Source organism: Engystomops pustulosus, chromosome 4 (assembly GCF_040894005.1).
Source record: "Engystomops pustulosus chromosome 4, aEngPut4.maternal, whole genome shotgun sequence".
NCBI lineage: Eukaryota > Metazoa > Chordata > Amphibia > Anura > Leptodactylidae > Engystomops > Engystomops pustulosus.
Window position 1 is genome coordinate 79,743,347 of NC_092414.1, and position 19,541 is coordinate 79,762,887.

The window sequence follows — 19,541 nt, forward strand, 5'->3', positions numbered from 1 at the left end:
TGATCTCCTTTCCCGATGTCCGGCAGGCAGCAGGGGCTGGGCGATGATCAGCGGTGCTCTTCTTCAGTCGCAGGACACATGCGTCAGCACTTCCAGATGATGCGCGCGCTGTTGGCAGATTCAGGCGCGGCCTGAGCCGAAATCCAAGATGGCCGCGACCACTCCGGCTCTTCCTTCACGCCACACACCCAGTGGGTGGAGTTTGACAAGTCCTCTGGATTTCCCGCCAGTGAGGATTTTGGGGGGCTGGAGCTCCTTGTTGCGCCACAATCTCCTGAGGTAAACACTTCAGGCGCTGCTGCACAAGATGTAGCAGAGCTGACAAAGTCCGTTGCACGTGGCAATGCAGAAGCACAGTCAATGTTGTATAGCACAAAAATAACTGGCGGCAGGGTTAGGCAGCACAGTATTTTCAATAAAGGACAGTCTACCCAGAATAAGGCACAGAAGTCTACATCCTGTTCGTGACGCCACTTGCAACATCCCCCACCGAGGCCTAGCCTTTTCTTGGGGCCTGGAGGCAGCCGGAGCCCAGAATACCGGAGTGTGGCGGTTGCGGCCTAGGCACACTGATGTCAAAGTGCTTGGTATGGGGACCGGAGGGCTGTCCCACAGCCTGGCAGGTCTCCAGCAGGTGGTGTGTGCAAGAAATATGGAGTGAGAGGCTGATGTACTGAATCTCCCTGGAGCGACCCCTTAGTGTCCGTAGTATACGTCCCTGGGTAGTGAATGGGGGAGCCCTTGATGTTACAGCCGTATCAGGGACCAGACGGAGGCAACGGTGTGCAAAAATAACTTTATTCAAAAAAAAACAGGCAACGAGCCAAACGATCTTGTACACATATCGGATTATTGGATAGTCCGAATTACTGGAGAGTGGTCATGGAGAGTGAACCTCTGGAGTTTGTTCACCAGCCTTGTTGCAGATGCAGGCTTGGACGTAGCTGTGTCCAATGCTGGAAGCTGCAGCTTTAATCCTAGGAGGTAGCTCTGTGTGAGACACTGAAGGTGTATCTCACACTGTCTCTGGTCACACAGTGTTGTAGAAGAGATGCTCCTGTGTCAGGAACTAGGTTCTAAAAGAGCTCCTCATGTGGTGAGAGCTAGGCCTAAAGAGCTGCTCATGAGGTGAGAGCTCAGCACTAAGAGCAGCTCCTCAGTCAGGAGCTGGGCCTAAAGAGACCTTGTTACTTCCTGTCTTGGAGTTTTTGTTACACTCTGGTCAGGTGGTCTCACTCTCCAATCACCCTCCAGTTACAAAGGTGGAACATCATTGGATGATAACATTAAACAGTTTTAACCCTTGCCTGTCCAGTCAGAAACTACCGCTGCTAATTACCTCTAGATGTATCGAATGATACATGGGGCTTATTCGCAAACACTCCTCTGCCATGCACAGTGGCAGGGGTGTTGCACAGTCATGTTGTGAGGATAATATATATTAGAAGCACGTTCTATTATACTGTAAGTGACTGTGGTATTTTTAGGGGCGCAGTGTGGAGATGTGCTGCATAGAGCTGATTGTGAATTCAACAGAGAAAATCTATGGCCATGGCCTGATGGAGTAAATCGCCAGTTGTAAAGTACTAGATATCACTAATGTCTGTGGCTAATGAGCATCATCAGGTGTGGGAGGTGGAGCAGCATTTGCAAGTTTCGCGTCCGGCCGCGGTCACACGTACCGCTAGGCGTCTGTTCATAACGCGACGCCAGCGATTGTTAAGCCGATCGCATGCGTTTCTCTGGAAACGCATGTGCGTTCGGGCCGAGGACCTCCCCCTGTGCGCTAGCGTCACGTTATGAACGGACGCCTAGCGGTACGTGTGACCGCGGCCTCAGGCAACAAAAAGGCCCTAGTGAGTGACATATATTTACGTTGGGCGGTCCTGAAGGTGGTAATTTCATTATACAAGTTTCCTCTCGTGTGAACACAGCCTAAATACAGAAGCCAGATAGAAAATCAAGGCCACAGGGGTAGGGAGTTCTGTGTTCTTTGATCAGTAATAGTATTAAGCCATCTCGCCTACTAGTGGTAGAGACCTGGCAAGGTGACCCCATAAAGACCCTGATGATTTCCCATCATGCATGTTGTTTCTAACACTAACCATAAATAGGTTAAGGTGTAGTAAACATACTGCCAACACAATGGATTATTTTGCTCCCCGTCCGCCTGAATTGTTCCTCGGGGGCCGTGGATGAATGGGGCAGATTATACTGCAGGGACTATAGAACTGGATGCATTCATATACATAGGTGCGGCACCCTGTATAGGAGAGGGGCAGGTAGTAAAGGTCACAGCGGATATGACCTCTTATAATGTGACATTGGAGACGGTTACAGCTGGTGTACACTAGACACACAGTCAAGAAGGACACCGATCAGCTGAGACGCACGCTCGTTACGTACAACCTCGCTTTACCGCGGTCACATGACTGAAGCCGCCCTTCCTTGCCGCGACAACCAATAGGAATGTAAGAGTGTTAATGACGTTCATTCGAGAAGCCAATGGTGTGGCGGGACGGGGTGCAGGGGAGGGGCGGTGACGTCATGGAAGGACAAATTCATTAGGTCTGGAGGACGTTCTTTCTCTGTTAGCCGGGGTCGGCCGAGTGAGCGCCATCTTCTAGGTGAGTGTGAGCCTGTGCTAGGCCGCATGGTCTCCTGCCTGCTGTATATCATACGGCTCATGCCCGTGTAGTATCCTTGTAGTAGAGCCCCTTCCCCTGTGTGGTTGGATGTATGGAGACGGTGGCTCGCAGGACGGTGGAGGCCGTTATTAGCGCGGGCCTGTAGGAGGCACATGCCGGGCGCCGTGTCCTTGAGCGCTGTGTACTACATACCCAGGCAGTGCCTGGTACCGGTTATACCTGTGTATTAACGGCCGCTCCCTGCACTGCAGCATGGTCCGCTCCTACGTGTCCTATTAATAGCACGACTGGACGGGAGGTACCACAGTGAGCTGGGAATGGGGGCGCCACTAGGTAACATATCTGTATATGGCTGCTGTAGTCGCCCTGAGACCTTGGTACTGTGAGTAGTAAAGCTGTCATGGTGACTAATGACTCTTCTCCTGCCTGTACTGAGCCTCAGCAGTTGTTAAACTTGTATACACAGGATTGTAACTGTCCTGCTTCCTCCCCCTGCAGCCTCCAGCATGTTCTCCACCGTTGCCCAGGTAGCTCGGGTGAACCCGTTCAGTGCACCACATTTCCAATTGGGACAGGAAAATGTGACTTTAAGGAAGAACTCCACTGCTCAGGTCCAGCCTGTCCGCCGTCTCGCTGCAGCTGCCGTACCGGAGGGTAAGTGCACACTGTCACCCCCCAGCACTGCACACTACTTACCTTCACATTCCACCTGCTTAGGTTATCAGGATACAGACACTGCAGGTCACTTGTTTCAAGGTCGTCTCCTTCTCTATGTGGAACGTTTGCATCCAAAGTGACCTACACTTAACCCCTTATGAGTAATAGGAAGCAGAACATGTATTTGACCTTCTTTATATAGAAAGGCTTTTTTATGGTTATAATTTTTCTTAATATTAAAGTTTATAATTGGCCACATATCTAGGCACGAGGACTGAATAGCTGTAAAGATGTATAGTTATTGATGCCATCCAGCAGTGATTCAGTCTAATGCTTGCTGCCAATGGCAGTCTTGTCACACAATCTACTTTGCACATCCCAGGAATACAGATGGCCACATGCAGCCCTTGTGTAACCTTCCAGTTTTACCATTTATACTTTTGTGTGTATATTTTTTTACATGTTACACAGAGGAATATAGCTGTGCTTATGGATCTGGGAAGTTCTTTGCTCTGTGTGGTTTTGGTGGAATCATAAGCTGCGGTACAACCCATACTGCAGTGGTCCCGTTGGATCTGGTTAAATGCAGAATCCAGGTTTGTCTGCATGGATCCCGGAGTGAAGTTGTAGTGTACACTAACCTGTTTAGTTACTAAATAAGATGTGAGCGATGCATGTTTAATATAATAGCATGGTGTGTTCTGGTTTGTTCATGCAGGAGAATACAGTTGTGAATATGGCTCTGCACAGTTTTATGCAATGTGTGGCTTTGGTGGCATCCTCAGTTGTGGTATAACTCACACTGCAGTTGTACCTTTGGATCTGGTGAAATGCCGCATTCAGGTGGGTATAAAACTACCAGATTAACCTGTGTGAATTTGTTTTCTGTGCCTGTTTACACTTGTTTCTGTGCAAATTCCATAGATTTTGCAGTCTTTGCAATCTGATATAGTCTTGTATTGGGGAATGTAGAGTTATAAAGGGGCTATACACCTCTTTTAAAGTCATTTTGTAACCCTGGAGTTGCTGGGGAGATGCGCAGTGTAGCTTTATGCACACATACACTCAGAGCTGTCACTGAGTAGCACTGATTGGACTAATAGGATGAGCAGAATTTTCATTGGGGCATCCACAGCCTGACCTTCAAGCTTAAAATGTGTTCTATTTGTGGGCCTTGTATGCTAAAGACACGTTCTTGTGCAAGCAGCCTAATGGCGCCACACAAGTATTATCACAATTGCCACCAAGACTATGTATGCCTGCGATGACCAGCCTTGCTGACTGGTTTAAAGAAAGTATATACAGGCCCATCTCATTACCTTTACTTTTACTATTGTATGGTCAGTTTTTTAATGGCATAGCGGTTTTCCGTTGCTTTCTTGTGAAGGCTTCATCCAAGTGGTGCCTTTCTTTAATATACATATCTCTCTGATTTGATTTGTCTGTATTGTCTTTATAGGCCGTTTAGTATGTCATAGATTTCTTACTATGACGCATATTCACTTGTGTATTCTCGCTTATATCCTGCCATAAATGAGAACATAATAGGGGAGACTTGGTGTTGGCTAGCACAGTTTTATTCTGGATCATCATCATCCAGGATGATGTATATGGAGTATACTTTACACCAGCTATTAGTTCTAGTTTATCACTGACTTTTTTGGTACCCAGGCCATGCCCCTTTTCAGACATGTCTGTAAATGGACTGCCCTAAATGGCTTAAAACCTCAATAAAGGTGGCGCATGACATTTTGAGAATTCAGCTGTAGACGCATTAATAAATCTCCCCCAGTGTTTGCACCCCATATGCAAATTCCAATCTTGTAAACCACTTTATAGAGTAATTTTTTTTTTTTTAATCTATTGATGTATTGCCTATGCGATAATTATGTTAGGGATTTCTTTTACATTATTAGCACCTGTACACTGTTTAGTTCCAGAGTGGGCTGAGATCTTTGTCATCTGACCTTTGCTCTGTTTTCTTACAATTTAATTGAAGGGACTTGGCTCAGGCCTGTCTCCTAGCATTGGATGGTTGGAAATGCACTTGAGTACTGTGAGCTGAAGACAACTGTACAAAGATTAAGTGTGCTTGGCTTGTGTTTATACACAATTGTCCTCCACCTTTTGTCTGGATTTGTATAAACATCAATTATAAGCTACTTGTGTCAATTACTAACTTGTTGTTCTTTGCCTGTAGGTGGATCCCCAAAAGTACAAGAGCATTTTCAATGGCTTTTCTGTAACACTCAAAGAAGATGGTGTCCGTGGTCTTGCAAAAGGATGGGCCCCTACATTCATCGGTTATTCAATGCAAGGATTGTGCAAGTTTGGATTCTATGAAGTTTTCAAAATCTTGTATTCCAACATGCTGGGAGAGGTATGATCCTGCTTCATCTACCAGATTGGTCCTTTGGCAATAATTTTTTGTGTAAATTAAAACTTAATTGGTTTTAAATATTTTCTGGAAAGCTTCAGAGGATTATATGTAGTGATTCCTAAGACGACTATTCATTATTACAGGAAAATTCCTACTTGTGGCGCACATCCCTGTACCTTGCCGCATCTGCCAGCGCTGAGTTCTTTGCCGACATTGCTTTGGCTCCAATGGAAGCTGCTAAAGTACGTATCCAAACTCAGCCCGGATATGCAAACACTCTGCGGCAAGCCGCCCCCAAGATGTACGCTGAAGAAGGAATTTGGGCGTAAGTGTTAATGCTTCTCCTTTTACATGTGTTCAGTCCACATGCTGCCTTAGATCCACCTTTGTGGTTGTTTACTTGTTCTGAGTTCTGTCGGTTCACTTCCAGCAGTTCCAGTTCGGTGACAACCGGCAACTTTTTTTGGTTGTACAGTCAAAGGTGCTTGAGTCATTGGCATGTAAGAATAATATACCTTCACATTGGTCAACTATGTTCTAATGGCAGCGTGTACAGTATCTCTGTGCCCGTATCTCACCAGTAGAATAAGACTAATGTGCGGACACTATACTGCTTCCTAATGTTTGGCATTTTATACCAGACTTGGATTTTCTGTGTTCATTATGAAATGTTTCCTTGTGCAGGTTCTACAAAGGTGTTGCTCCCCTCTGGATGAGACAGATTCCATACACCATGATGAAGTTTGCCTGCTTTGAGCGTACAGTTGAAGCACTCTATAAATATGTTGTACCCAAGCCCCGCAGTGAATGTACAAAGGGCGAACAGTTGGTGGTTACTTTTGTTGCTGGTTATATTGGTAAGTTTTGTTTCATGCCCTGAATGGCTTATAGGGTGTAGAAATGTAATCTAATCGTTTCATCTGCAGTTATTGTTTATCTCACTGACAAACTTTGTGTATACTGTATCCCCTGATAAGGGCTGGTGGCTGCATGTTATAGAGCAGAGGCAGCTGTGCGGGTAGTTTTATATAGTTTTGTGGGGAATAGCAGTAGCCTGTTCTGATTCATTTTCTTTGGAACTATTTGCTAATTGCTTCTTTCTCTTCAGCTGGTGTGTTCTGCGCCATTGTGTCCCATCCTGCTGATTCTGTGGTCTCCGTGTTGAACAAAGAAAAGGGAAGCACTGCTGTGGAAGTCCTCAAGAGGCTGGGACCAAAAGGTATGTTCTCCTGCTTGTTTATGTTCATTGGAGATAAAATAATTATTATTTTTTTTTTTTTCTTACTTTCTTCCTCCTATCAATTTTCAGGTGTCTGGAAGGGGCTGACGGCCCGTATTATTATGATTGGTACCTTGACTGCTCTGCAGTGGTTCATCTATGACTCTGTGAAGGTCTACTTCAGGCTTCCTCGTCCTCCTCCCCCTGACATGCCAGAGTCCCTGAAGAAGAAGCTTGGTCTGACCCAGTAAAACATGGACTGAAATAATGCAAACTTATCTGACACTTTAAAGTTTTTATAAAGGAAAAACTCAACCATGTAGGATCTACCATTTCCCTGATGTAATTATTTGGTTGTAAGTTCACTCTGCTTGGTAGCTCACAACTGTCTATTGGTTTTACCAGTGTGCTTGTCTGTTGAAATAAACAGAAGATCCAGAGTATTTCAGTAAATGTCTTTTATATATGTATTATGGGTAAGGGCCTTCACTCACATCTTCACATGGGCTAACACCCTCAGATACAGTGGTACCAGCATCCCTTGTGTATGCAGCTTATAAGATCTGCTATGAAGAATCCTGTGCAAATGCAGTGGTCATAATGTATCATCCTCTTTATCTGCACTTAATGTTAAAGAAAATAAAGCCTTAAATTATATATACATATATTAGAAGGTAATTCTTTGTCACCCTGGGACACACCACCAGCAATGATCACCGCTTGTCTTCTCCTCTTCCATAAGCTTGTGTGGGAACTGCATCTCAAAGATGGCTGCTACTCAAAATAGAATTCAATTCTGTAATCTGAAAGTTTCAGTAACTATGGAAAAAAATAGGTTATTGTAGGAGCTAAACGTAATATATACTGGATCACTTGGATACTCTGCCATAGTATTATAATAGTTTTGTTCCTCATAAATGGTTCATCAGGTCATGTTACCGCTCAACTCATTTCTATGGAGATGGATGGCTTTGAAATTCTTGCTGCCCCATTCCATCTAAAAATCTGCAATTTATGGTGGAAAATGCATATTTGGTCAATTACAATTTCAGTACTTTATTATATAAATGTCTTCAAGGTTGACACACTGTTGCAGGTATGTTGGCCCTTTCCTCCATGCAGATCTCTTCTACAGCAGTGATGTTTTGGGGGGGCTGTTGCTGGAAGCACGTACTTTTAACTTCCTCCAAAAGTTTTCTATGGGGGTTGCGATCTGCATACTGGCCAGACCACTCTTTCGTTGTCTTGGTGGTGGCTTGGGGTCACCTGTCATGCTGAAAGACCCAGCCATGTTTCATCTTCTCTGCCCTTCAGGATGTAAGGAGGTTTGCACTAAAAATCTCCAGATACATTTGGTGGCTGATAAATGCCCACCATTATGAGTGCCAGAAAAGTTGAATGCCTTAAAGTCCAAGTCCACTGTAAAAGGAAGCAGAAAGCTCTTCTATACACATTCATTCCTGAACTTTCTTGTTCTTCCTATGTGTACATTTGACAGAAACGTAAATTGCTTCTACTTTGCGAATCTCCCTATATTGCCACATTGATTCCAAAATGTGGCCCTTTATTCCTGTTGAATTAAGGTGGTGCTGGTTGTTTTGTATTGGCACTACAAGTGACTAATCTTCTGTCACCAGGAGTTGTAGAGTTAAAAAATACAAATGGCTACCTTGATATGCACTCAGATACTGAAGTGGTTCAATTACACTGCTCCCCCTCCCCTCAAATCCATATTCTTGTATATGATTACAGATTTTATTATTTGACTTGTATACACTTATAATAGCTAACCTTATAAAACTACAAATATACTGGAAAGGCATGTAATCATTTGCATGATAATCATTTGATAATCTAAATACCATCATTTGCATTCATGTGATGTTTATCCTGGTAAACTTGTACTGCAGCCATTACAATGCATGTTAAAATATCCTTAACCCCTTCAGGACTCTAGGATGCAGCCCCATTTTCTCGTCACACAATGTACTTCAAATTAGTTAAAATTTGGATGATATCTTTTGCTTTTAGTTATGAAAACCTGAAATTTGGCAAAAGTTTTGAAAAGAATAAAATTAGTCCTTATAAAATATAACTTTTAATATGCATAGTTAAAATAAAAAACAATGTTAGTTAGATGGCAAAAAAACAAACCACCAGGATGCACAAAATACAACAGGGAAGACCCCATAAATTATGGCTCAATTGGCTCTTGTCCCAGGGAATCCCTACAACTGAGGGTCCCTAGAATGTCCTAAAAAAAAACATTTTCAACGCTTTTCCAGCTCTACCAAACGGAGGGTTCTTCATCACTCATGCGCAGACCGTTTATAGTCTGACTCGGAAGGGACCTGACTGCTGGGGACATCGGTCAGCTCCGGGCACTTGGTAGACTTTGGAGCTGCCTAGAAGAGCTTTGGATTCCCCGGTAATCCCTACATGGAAGACCTTTACAGGCCACAGTCATGCTTGCCCGCATGTAAGGAGTTAACACTCGTGATCTGAATCTGTTTTGAACAAACAAGGCTAAAGCAGTGCACAACAAACAGCCAAACAAATATAAATCTGAAAATATATACAGAAATCTTTATTGAAAATAGGAAGACAAACTCCATATACATCTAAAACACAAATATACAAACAAGACAGGCCGGGGACCCACGTAGGGGTTACCCGTATACCTCCTCTCTCCGACACTGAATAGTGTCAAAAAGCCAACCTCCAAATATAATGAGAGTATATTGTTAAGTACCCATATGGAGAATATCCAAACACAGACTGCAGGATAAAGGACTCAGGCAGCAACCTAATGATTAAAAGTGCAAAGTAATAAACCCCTATACAATGACCAAAAATCACAAAGTGCAAGTGCTTCAACGGTGTGCTATAATACTGGTCAAGGATGAACTATCCCAGGGTGACGACGAAACGCGTGGGAAATTCTTACCTCACCTCCGCCTGCTTACCAGCCATACAGTAGCTATCTACCTATCCTTGCTGTTATGACTTAGGAACATCTTGCAGTAACCATATATTTTGTGGGATAGTTCATCCTTGACCAGTATTATAGCACACCGTTGAAGCACTTGCACTTTGTGATTTTTGGTCATTGTATAGGGCAGTGAGGGCAAACCTTCTAGAGACCGAGTGCCCAAACTACAACCAAAATCCACTTATTTACCGTGAAGTGCCAACATGCCATTTTGAGCATTAAATGTTTGCTACCTATTCTTCCACATCTTTCAATCATATCGACCCCCTGAGCCCACCAATACAGTTGAAAAAAGGAAGGCAAATTAAGATTCATGGCTTCTCTTCAGGGTCTCTCTGTAGGAAAAGAATGGTGGGTCCAGCAGTAGGACTTCCAAAGACATTGCAGTTCTGTCAACACCTTCTCGCTTTTCCTGCAGTTCCAAACAGCCAATGAAATGTTGCTCTAAAACAGCACTGAGAGCAGCATCTGTTAAATTGCCTGGGGCTGAAGGTGGATTTGGTCCTATTTGGTGAACTCTGACCTGGAGCAATGGTCTGAGTGCCCACAGAAATGGCTCTGAGTGCCACCTCTGGCACCAGTGCCATAGGTTCGCCACCACTGGTATAGGGGATATTACTTTGCACTTATAATCATTTGGTTGCTGCCTGAGTCCCTTATCCTGCAGTCTGTATCAATAACATGGATTTGGTACTACTATTTTTAATTGTTTTTATGGTATTGTCTCTGTTTAGGTGTGGATTTCAACAATAAAACTCATGTTTTTGTAACTATCTAAACAGTGGCACACAGCTTGGCGTTTGTTTAATAGGTCTTAGTAGTGTCAGCTGTAATATACAGCTGCCACCCACTGCTTCTGGTGCCTGCTCCATTTGTGACCCAGTACCAGAAGCTGGACAGAATAGAAAGTCCCGCTGAGGGAAGTATCTTTCTGCAGGGACAAATTATTATGTTTAAGTGCAGGAACAGATTTAAGGGAACCTGCCATCAGCAGTTGGTCTAATAAACCACTACTAGTATATCGTCAAACTGCATTCTACCTTCTAGTTTTTGTTTCTTTCATGGTCCAGTATGATGGCATCATCTAGAAAATCGACTTAAAAGTGAGATGTAAATAGTTATATAAAGTCAAGGCGGGGGAGAGTTTAACACTGAAGTCAAGGCGGGGAGCTCTGAACACCTCCACCCCTGTGATTGACATCATGCATCAGACTTCAAGAGATGTGTTTAGTGATGACACTGTATTTGATGGTCCTGCATCCAGAGAACGGGACTTTCTCAGGAAGAGAGAGCTTGACTACAGTGTTAAAACCCCTGCCTCCTTGACTTTATACAACCTGTTTCATGGCAATAACTTTGTCATCAAGGATTTTCCAGAGGTTTTCTACTGGGTTTAAATCAGGACTCTGGGCTGTGTAACAGAAATAAATATATTGAAAAAAAAGTCCAATGATTTTTCTACTTGGCACAAGTTTCGGAGCAAATTGATGACAGTCCCCACCCTGGTCTATGTTGCGACTTTTGATGGGTTGTTTTGCGATTTTTCATGCGACAGTCGCAAACTAACCACGGAGCATAAGTAGCCAAATTGCAGAAATTCAAAAAATACATAGAACTGCCGCAGTCAGTTGCAGTCATGATAAATTATCTCCAATGTATCTATAAAACGTGGTGTGAATGTAACCCAAATATTGCAGTTCCAAAACACAAATAACGCTAATTTCACACATTCTGTTATATAGTAGACAAAATAGCACCGCAGGTAGTGCTTTTTTCACTATTAATAATAGTTGCGTAATGAAAAGCCCTGCTGCAGGTGTGAACGGCCTGAGTGATTAGATATTAGATATTTACACTCATAGTAAATTCAGCTGAGCGCTGTTATCCCAATTATACAGCAGAGGGCGCCAGAAAGCTGTAAATTCCAGAACAACGTTGCTTGTATTTTACTTGTCTGTATTCACCAAACATCTGCTCTCATATTACTGGTTCAGCCACTCAGATGACTCATTTGGATGCATTTAACATCTGAACTTTTTGTCCTTTTGTTGACCTTTATCAATCTGATATTGGAAATGTATTCTCTGTGTATTCTATATGTATTAATATTTTTAGCCTCTTTTTGTCTTTGATCCACATGTTGCTAGTTTGTAACAATTCATGCTGCATTCATCAATAGAATTGATTAGAGAAAATGTGCCAGTGGTAACAAAGCAATGTGATCATCCTCCAAAAATCATGTCTGGATATTTTACCAAAGAGAATTCTTATTAAATGACTATAATCAATTCCCATGTTCTCACAATCAATACAAATCTCTGCAGAGGCCCCGCTGATGTTTTTAGGAAAGACTGTGTTAACAACGATGCCAACACCAAATGGATCATTAACCCCTTCAATTAATCACGGTTATTAGAATCGCATTTGGATGTTGCATCAACAGGTTTGGATCTTTGTACTAAACAATTTTATTTTTACTTATAATTCACCATCACCACTAAATACAATGGTGTACTGCAATCAGTGATCTTGTAACTCATATGTTTATGTGTGACCAATACAGGCAGTCCCCGGGTTACATACAAGATAGGGTACATAGGTTTGTTCTTAAGTTGCATTTGTATGTAAGTCAAAACTGCATATTTTATAATTGTAGATCCAAAAATTTTTTTTGTCCCAGTGACAATTGGAGATTCAAAATTTTTTGCTGTAATGGGACCAATGATTATCAATAAAGCTTCATTACAGACACCTTACAGCTGATTATTGCAGTCTGGGACTAGAGTAAAGCATCCAGAGAGCTTCAACAGAGGTCACAGTGGGCCGAGGGGGCTGTCTTTAACTAGAGGTCATCTGTAAGCCAGGTGTCCTTAAGTAGGAGACCTATATGTTTTTTTTTGCTATCGCTATAGCAAGAAATGATTTTTAGGTTTAATTTATACATTGCAGCTATATCATCATCCATGTCTTAAAGAAAACCTACCATCAGGACCTATTATGGTAGATCCAATGGTTGATTCCTTTTGTATCCTAAGCCCTAAACCAGTGATGGCAAACCTTTTAGACGCTGAGTGCCGATACGACAATTTAAACAGTAACTTGTTACTCCCTGCTCTGTCACATGTTTAAATTGTATAGGCACCTGAGGACACCAATACAGTAGAAAGAAGGAGAAAAAGCTTTGGTTATCATTGTAGCTTCCTTCTAGGGTCCTGGGCTACCTGGGACTGCAAGAGGCCTTGAGTCCTGTCTGACGGACTCTACGGTGGGGTGATGGCATGGGTGCCCATAGAGAGGGCTCTGACTGCCACCTCTGGCACCCATGCCATAAGTTCGCCACCACTTCCCTAAACTATCTTGCTATACCTGCCATTTAAATTAACCCACCCAAAATAAGGATTTCATAAAAAACTATGATTAAAAGGCATTGCCCTAAATGGTTTCTGCCAATGGCACTTGGTGAGTCCAGCGACACCAAGTGAGTCGTACAGAGTAAATTTTCACTGCCCTGCCTCCTTATTCTTGATTGACATGTCTCACTGCTAGGACATGCTGCTGTATGGAACTAGTACTTGACTGCCAATATTCAGATTCAGCTATTCCTGATGTGGGTGGGCATTTCCAGGTTGTGACATCAGCTCGGGGCAATGAGGCCAAACCGGGACAGCAAGTTTGTAATTGGCCAATCTGAGGCATGTGATGAGTCACCTTCTTGTCATGCCCCTGAAGGTCCTACAGCCCCTCTCAACAAGCCTCCTGTCGGCTCTAGCTGTACCATATGGTTGTCCATGGCAAATGAAGATTAGCCTGGGGGGCAAGGTAAAACCTCTGGTAGCTGCCAAACAGCTGCAGATAGCTAATTACACTGCACACCATATTATGTATATAACAGTGCACATCTTCCACAGTACACAGCATGAATCAGCAGCTCAGATAAGAAATTTTGGAGGAGAGGAAGGGGACAGAAGAGTGACGGGACTACAAATCTCTCATGTATACCTCCTGTCATCTACTTCACCCAGGTGGTCACCAGCTACTAGGACAGATCTGTATCAGCACATAAATGTGTGTGCATGAGTGTATAGATGGGTGAGTGTACAAATATGTATATTTTTTCGAGGAGGAAGCGGAGCCCCATTCAGAGGTCTCTCCTAGTTATGCCCCTGTATATTGTTCTATATGCACTACGGGCATATAGTATATGATTGTAGTTGCTCCAATGTCCTTTACAATTATAATTACAATTATAGTCTGCTGATTATGTCTGGGGGAGGGGGGCTACAAATTCTAATGACAACAAAAAAATGCCTATCTTATCTGTAATGTTGTATTCTTTTGTAGGTTGGATTTTTGACTGCTTCATATATCTATATTGGATATTTTAGAGTTAAAGGGATAGTCTATATTTGGAGTTGTTTATTCGGAATATAAGATGTGAATTTTCCCTCTAGTGTTGCTGGACAAGGTTACTTTTATGGTTAATTGTTCATGTATGTGTTTAAAGAATAAACAGGGCGGTTGGGGGGACGGCTGTAAAAAAAAACCCCCTTCTTCTTACTTTCTCCAGCGCTTCTGTGTCCTGCGCCACCGCCCGCCAGTGCCGTGCCCCTGCTTGTTTACATAGGCAGGCATGCTCCCGTGGCAACTGTCCCATTAGTTTACATGCGTATAAGGTAGGGGATGGGTGGGCAAGCCAGGCGGGGGAAAATAGCCTAAGTGTAGCATGCCTCTGGACACAGATGGATGGCAGTGTGGGACATGGGGGAGCAATGGAGGAGGTAAAGGTTTTTTTTTTTTACAGTCCCCCCAGGCTTCCTGTATATTTTTTTAAACACCCGGACAACCCCTATAAGTTATTTTTGGGGCACATAAAAGTAAAAAATAAATATTACGTACAAACCAAATTTAATGGGCTATAGTCTTTTGGAAAACTACCCATTCATGTGACCCATTTATCTTAATAGACCATGATTCAGTTAGAGTTTGCTTCGAATAATTCATGCAATTACACAAGTAAAGAAGCCGATACCCTTGTCTGCAGGGCATATGAGGCAAAACCAGTACCATGTTGGGATGTCATATTTCCAAAACATATGCATTGAATCAGAACATTCCAGGAGAATCACTGCAATTCCTTCACTGTTTTCTTTTTCTCTTCTTACACTTTTCTGTTGCCAGTTCAGCTTCATGTTGTGCATGGTTTTAATTAAATTTCTTTTATGTAACATTGTTACTTATCACTCAGTTTCACTCTGTCAATTATGTGCTGTGCCTATATGTAAGCCAGTAGGAATTTTTACTAATACTCCCTCAGTTCTTCTGGATCGAAGAACAGAAAAATCCCTGAAGATTGTTTCTCTACAATCAAATGTTTGGAAAATCCCCATTTAGCTGAGGAAAATTCTCTTTTAGAAGGGGAGGTTAATAATTAGGTTTAAATATTTCAATTTCAAAAGTAGTTAAAAAGTGGACATGTTTTTTTTCCTTGAATTTAGTTTGAATTAGCTAAGGTGGTTACAAACCTCCATGATTTTCCTTGGTCAAAACATTTTTTTCTTAGCTTTTGGATGTACGACTAAATTTATAGTGTTTATAAACATTTCAGTATTCAAGATTCTGATGGTGGACACGCCCTGAAATCATCGCATTGTCTTATGAACTGCCAAACATTGTGATTATTTTGTACTTTATGCCACCTCCATGCAAAGTGGGCGTGAAGGGACGTAGCCAGCAGCGGAATGGGATGACGTGGGATGTTCCTGTCCCGTGTCTGCGCGCTTGCTATAGCCTGCGACTGTTCAAGTCTGAATGGTCACTGGTTATATCGAGACTCTAATCAAGACAGGGCATGGAGCAAAATTGAAGACTGGCAGTGCCAGCCAGCATTTACATCAAAAGGCTGGAGACTTGTGATGTATCCAACGGCACCGGAGGGGTGGGGTATTAGATTTCAATATGCCCTATGTGTTTTTTCTCAGGGAAAATAAAAATATATATCTGATAATGGTGTATTCTACTCACACTCTGCTTGAGTGAGTTATTCTCTGTATGGTCAAGTGTTTGGCCAACAGTAATCCAAAGTCCACAGTCAGCTAAAGGATTGTAATGAGAATAAAACATGTCTGCTTTACAGCATGTCTGATGCGTGTTACCACCATTGAATCTTGAGATAAATAATGTTGCTGTTAAAGTTGTTTCCAGTAAATGTAGTTGTGATTCATTCATTCTATTCCAGTCCTAGGTTGCACTTAATTTGTACGTAATTCACACAGCATCTTCAGTATGGACTGCTAGTGAGTCTGTCGATGTGGTAAATGGGCTAGTCAATGTGAGAATTACAATTTTGTACATGTGATTCTGTGTTACAAATCTCCTTGTATTTTTCCCTCAATGCCTGCAATTAAAACCTTGACACAACATGGTGATTCAATGATGCAGATGTAGTACACGCCAGTAATATAGCACATGCGCAATAAAGCCAGGGTGTACTACACCGGCATCATTGAATCACGGCGCAGGTGACCAGAGCACCAAAGATTAGTGGGATGCAATAAAGCTGGGTTGTACTACTCATTACTAAATCACCATGCAAGTTCCAAAAGCACCAGAGATGTAGCTAGTGTCCCAAATGACCCTGACAGGTTTTCTTTTAGCACAGCAAAATATTACGTGTAGTTATGCAAGTGTTCCATTGAAGCTTAGGAAATAGATCTCCCTATTTGGAAAACAGTATGTATAATCTCATTATCCAAAAGCAATTACATTTCCAGATTTGGGCCTGTATTGTAGAACAAATAAAAAGCTTCAGACACATGACCACGGAATAGCTTTTTGGGCAGAATACTATGTTTAGAATATATTCACCAATGCCCAGAACAGCATTTCTAATTCCTGTTTATTCCTCAATGCTCTCTTTGGAAAATTGTACAAAATGTCTGCCAAGATGACTTTATTTTCGCTGGGCTGTCTTTGCCATGCATATCTTGTATCCTTCCCAAACAGATTGGAAATTGTGCTAGGTCTGAAAGTCTATACAGACCTTTGCTTTCCTGATAATAGATGGATAGATGGACACATAAATATGATAGATAAAAATCCATGGCAGCAATGAATCTTAAAAAGCTCTTAGCAAGGAGGAGTGCAAAGTTTGCAAGCCCTGGCCGACTTCTTGTAAACAAATAGATACTGAAATACTGTTCCAATGCCCGTACTGGTCTCTATAACTCTTTTCTTGTACATCTGATCATGGTTTATTGTGATTGTTTATTGTGACAATTTATGGCTTAGATTGTTGTATATTCCCATACAGAAGATTACAACTGTCTCATTTACATAACTAGAGCTAGCAGTAAAAAAATATGTTGTTGACCCCACTGACCTCTATAACATCATAAAAATGAGTTTGCATGTAGATTTTCTTTATTATATTTTAAATTAATATCTAGCTGCATTAATTTTTACAGAGAACCTGCCATTGAAATTAACCCCCCCCCCCAAATAAATACTTCATTGAAATGCATTGCCCTTATCCCTAATGCTGCATCCACACGTTCAGTTTTTCAGATACAGTTTTGGATGCCCAAACCAGGAGTTGAGTGAAAATAGAGGAGGAGGAGTACTTCTTAATGATAAGTCCTCATTCATTATGATCCACACCTGCTTTTGGCTTCAAAAACTGCATCTGAAAAACTGAATGTGTGGCTGCACCCTTAACCCCTTCCCGCCGCAGCCCTTTTTCGTTTTTGCATTTTAATTTTTCACTCCCCACATTCAAATATCTGTAACTTTTTTATTTTTCCATGTACAGAGCTGTGTGATGGCTTAATTTCTGCGTAAAAAATTACACTTCAAAATGGTGGTATTTAATATTCCATGCCCTGTACTGAGAAGCGGGAAAAAAATTCCAAATGCAGTGAAATTGGTAAAAAACTGCATTTGTGCCGTATTCTTGTGGGCTTGTATTTTATGGATTTCACTGTGCGCCCCAAATGACATGTCTACTTTATTCTTTGGGTCGGTATGATTACGAGGCTAACAAATTTATATAGGTTTTATAATGTTTTCATACATTTAAAAAAATTAAAACCTCCTGTACAAAAATTTATGGGGGGATTTTGCCAATATTGCGCTAATAACTTTTTCATACTTTGGTGTATGGAGCTGTGGGTGGTGCCCTTTTTTGCGGATTTTGATGACATTTACAATGTTATCATTTTTAGGACTGTACGACCTTTTGATCACTTTTTATAGAATTTTTAATTTTTTTTTAAATGGCAAAAAAGTGCCATTTTCGAATTTGGGCGCGATTTTCCGTTGCGAGGTTAAACGCAGTGAAAAACCATTATCATATTTTGATAGATCGGGCATTTTCAGACGCTTCGATACCTAATGTGTTGATGATTTTTACTGTTTATTTATACAGGCAGTCCCCGGGTTACATACAAGATAGGGTCTGTAGGTTTGTTCTTAAGTTGAGTTTGTTTGCAAGTCGGAACTGTATATTTTATCATTGTAATCCCAGACAGAACTTTTTTGGTCTCTGTGACAATTGGATTTTAAAAATGTTGGGTTCTCATAAGAATCAATATTAACAATAAAGCTTCATTACAGACACCTGTGATAACTGTTACAGCTGATCATTGTAGCCTAGGGATAAAGTACAATAAATTACCAATGTCCAGAGGTCCGTTTGTAACTAGGGGTCGTATGTAAGTCGAGTGTTCTTAAGTAGGGGACCGGCTGTATTTATATCAGCTCTAGGGAAAGGGGGGGTGATTTGAATTTTTAGGGTTTTTTATTATAATTTTTTTAAACTTTTTTTTATTTTTATTTTTACTATTTTTCAGACTCCCTAGGGTACTTTAACCCTAGGGTGTCTGTACGATCCTATCATATACTGCCATACTACAGTATGGCAGTATATGTGTATTTTACTACTCATACTTTACAATGTGTTGATAGCACATTGTAATGAATGGGTTAACCCGCAGTAGCTTCGGGTCTCCGTGAGACTAAAAAAAGGGTGTCAGTTAGTGGTTAGTGCTCTATGCGAACCTGTCACTATTTATATTTGTAAAAATGTGGTGACAGGTTTACTATAGGTTAACTATAAAACCCACTGATGGGCAAGGTAGGCATCAAGTAAAAAAGAAGACCTTCACATCTAATGTTTAAATACCATTCGAGCAGCAAAGTCCAGGTTCCATCTGCTTCCTGACTGGACTAATAATGGTTTTCTTTGACTACTGAGTTCAATCACTGGCCTAGAGTCCACAAATTCAGTTTTTCAGATCCAGTTTTTGGAATAATTGAAAGGTCACTTAAAACTTAACTTTTACTTAAACATTAAAAATGGAGCAATCTTACCAGGTGGAGTATCGGGCTGCAGGATGGGTATCCTTGAGAGACCTAAGGGGGGTATGGTTTTTCTCCCTATATGCTTAGTTGTCCCTATTGCCCCAATTGCTCCCGTCCTGGCAAAGATAGTACCCAAGTCGTCCCTAGACCGGTGTACTGTTATGCCCTAAAGGTATAGCCAAAAAAGTGCTCCCCGTCCCTCCCTACCCTACGCGTTTCATCACCGTTCACGGTGAATCATCAGGGGATTAGTGAGGACTGACCAAAAGTCCATATATTTCTCAAAAG

General features: G+C 41.9%; 1 protein-coding gene and 1 non-coding gene across 4 annotated transcripts; both read left to right on the forward strand.

Annotated features, from left to right (window-relative positions):
• The first annotated feature begins 2,448 nt into the window (after nucleotides 1-2,448).
• Nucleotides 2,449-7,347, forward strand: SLC25A3 (solute carrier family 25 member 3). Of its 3 annotated transcripts, none has more exons than XM_072146481.1 (8): nucleotides 2,449-2,471; nucleotides 3,147-3,302; nucleotides 4,024-4,148; nucleotides 5,506-5,685; nucleotides 5,829-6,010; nucleotides 6,370-6,542; nucleotides 6,794-6,904; nucleotides 6,995-7,347. In XM_072146481.1, exons 2-8 carry the CDS (start codon nucleotides 3,155-3,157, stop codon nucleotides 7,153-7,155), a joined length of 1,080 nt encoding a protein of 359 aa, XP_072002582.1. In that variant the 5' UTR covers nucleotides 2,449-2,471; nucleotides 3,147-3,154; the 3' UTR covers nucleotides 7,156-7,347. The 3 variants fall into 3 exon arrangements, with proteins under 3 accessions (XP_072002582.1, XP_072002581.1, XP_072002580.1); XM_072146480.1 differs by lacking the exon at nucleotides 2,449-2,471 and adding an exon at nucleotides 2,484-2,627; XM_072146479.1 differs by lacking the exons at nucleotides 2,449-2,471; nucleotides 4,024-4,148 and adding an exon at nucleotides 3,777-3,901.
• On the forward strand, nucleotides 6,049-6,292 carry LOC140129331 (small nucleolar RNA SNORA53). The gene has a single exon (XR_011855524.1). It is a non-coding gene; the product is annotated as a small nucleolar RNA SNORA53 (small nucleolar RNA).
• Nucleotides 7,348-19,541: the final 12,194 nt, after the last annotated feature.

Excerpts from the sequence above, each read along its gene's own strand:
- SLC25A3 (XM_072146481.1), top strand. The coding sequence starts at position 3,155 with ATGTTCTCCACCGTTGCCCAGGTAGCTCGGGTGAACCCGTTCAGTGCA. Across the intron at positions 3,303-4,023 it reads TGCAGCTGCCGTACCGGAGG|GAGAATACAGTTGTGAATAT; the intron begins GTAAGTGCACAC and ends TTGTTCATGCAG. Across the intron at positions 6,905-6,994 it reads CAAGAGGCTGGGACCAAAAG|GTGTCTGGAAGGGGCTGACG; the intron begins GTATGTTCTCCT and ends ATCAATTTTCAG.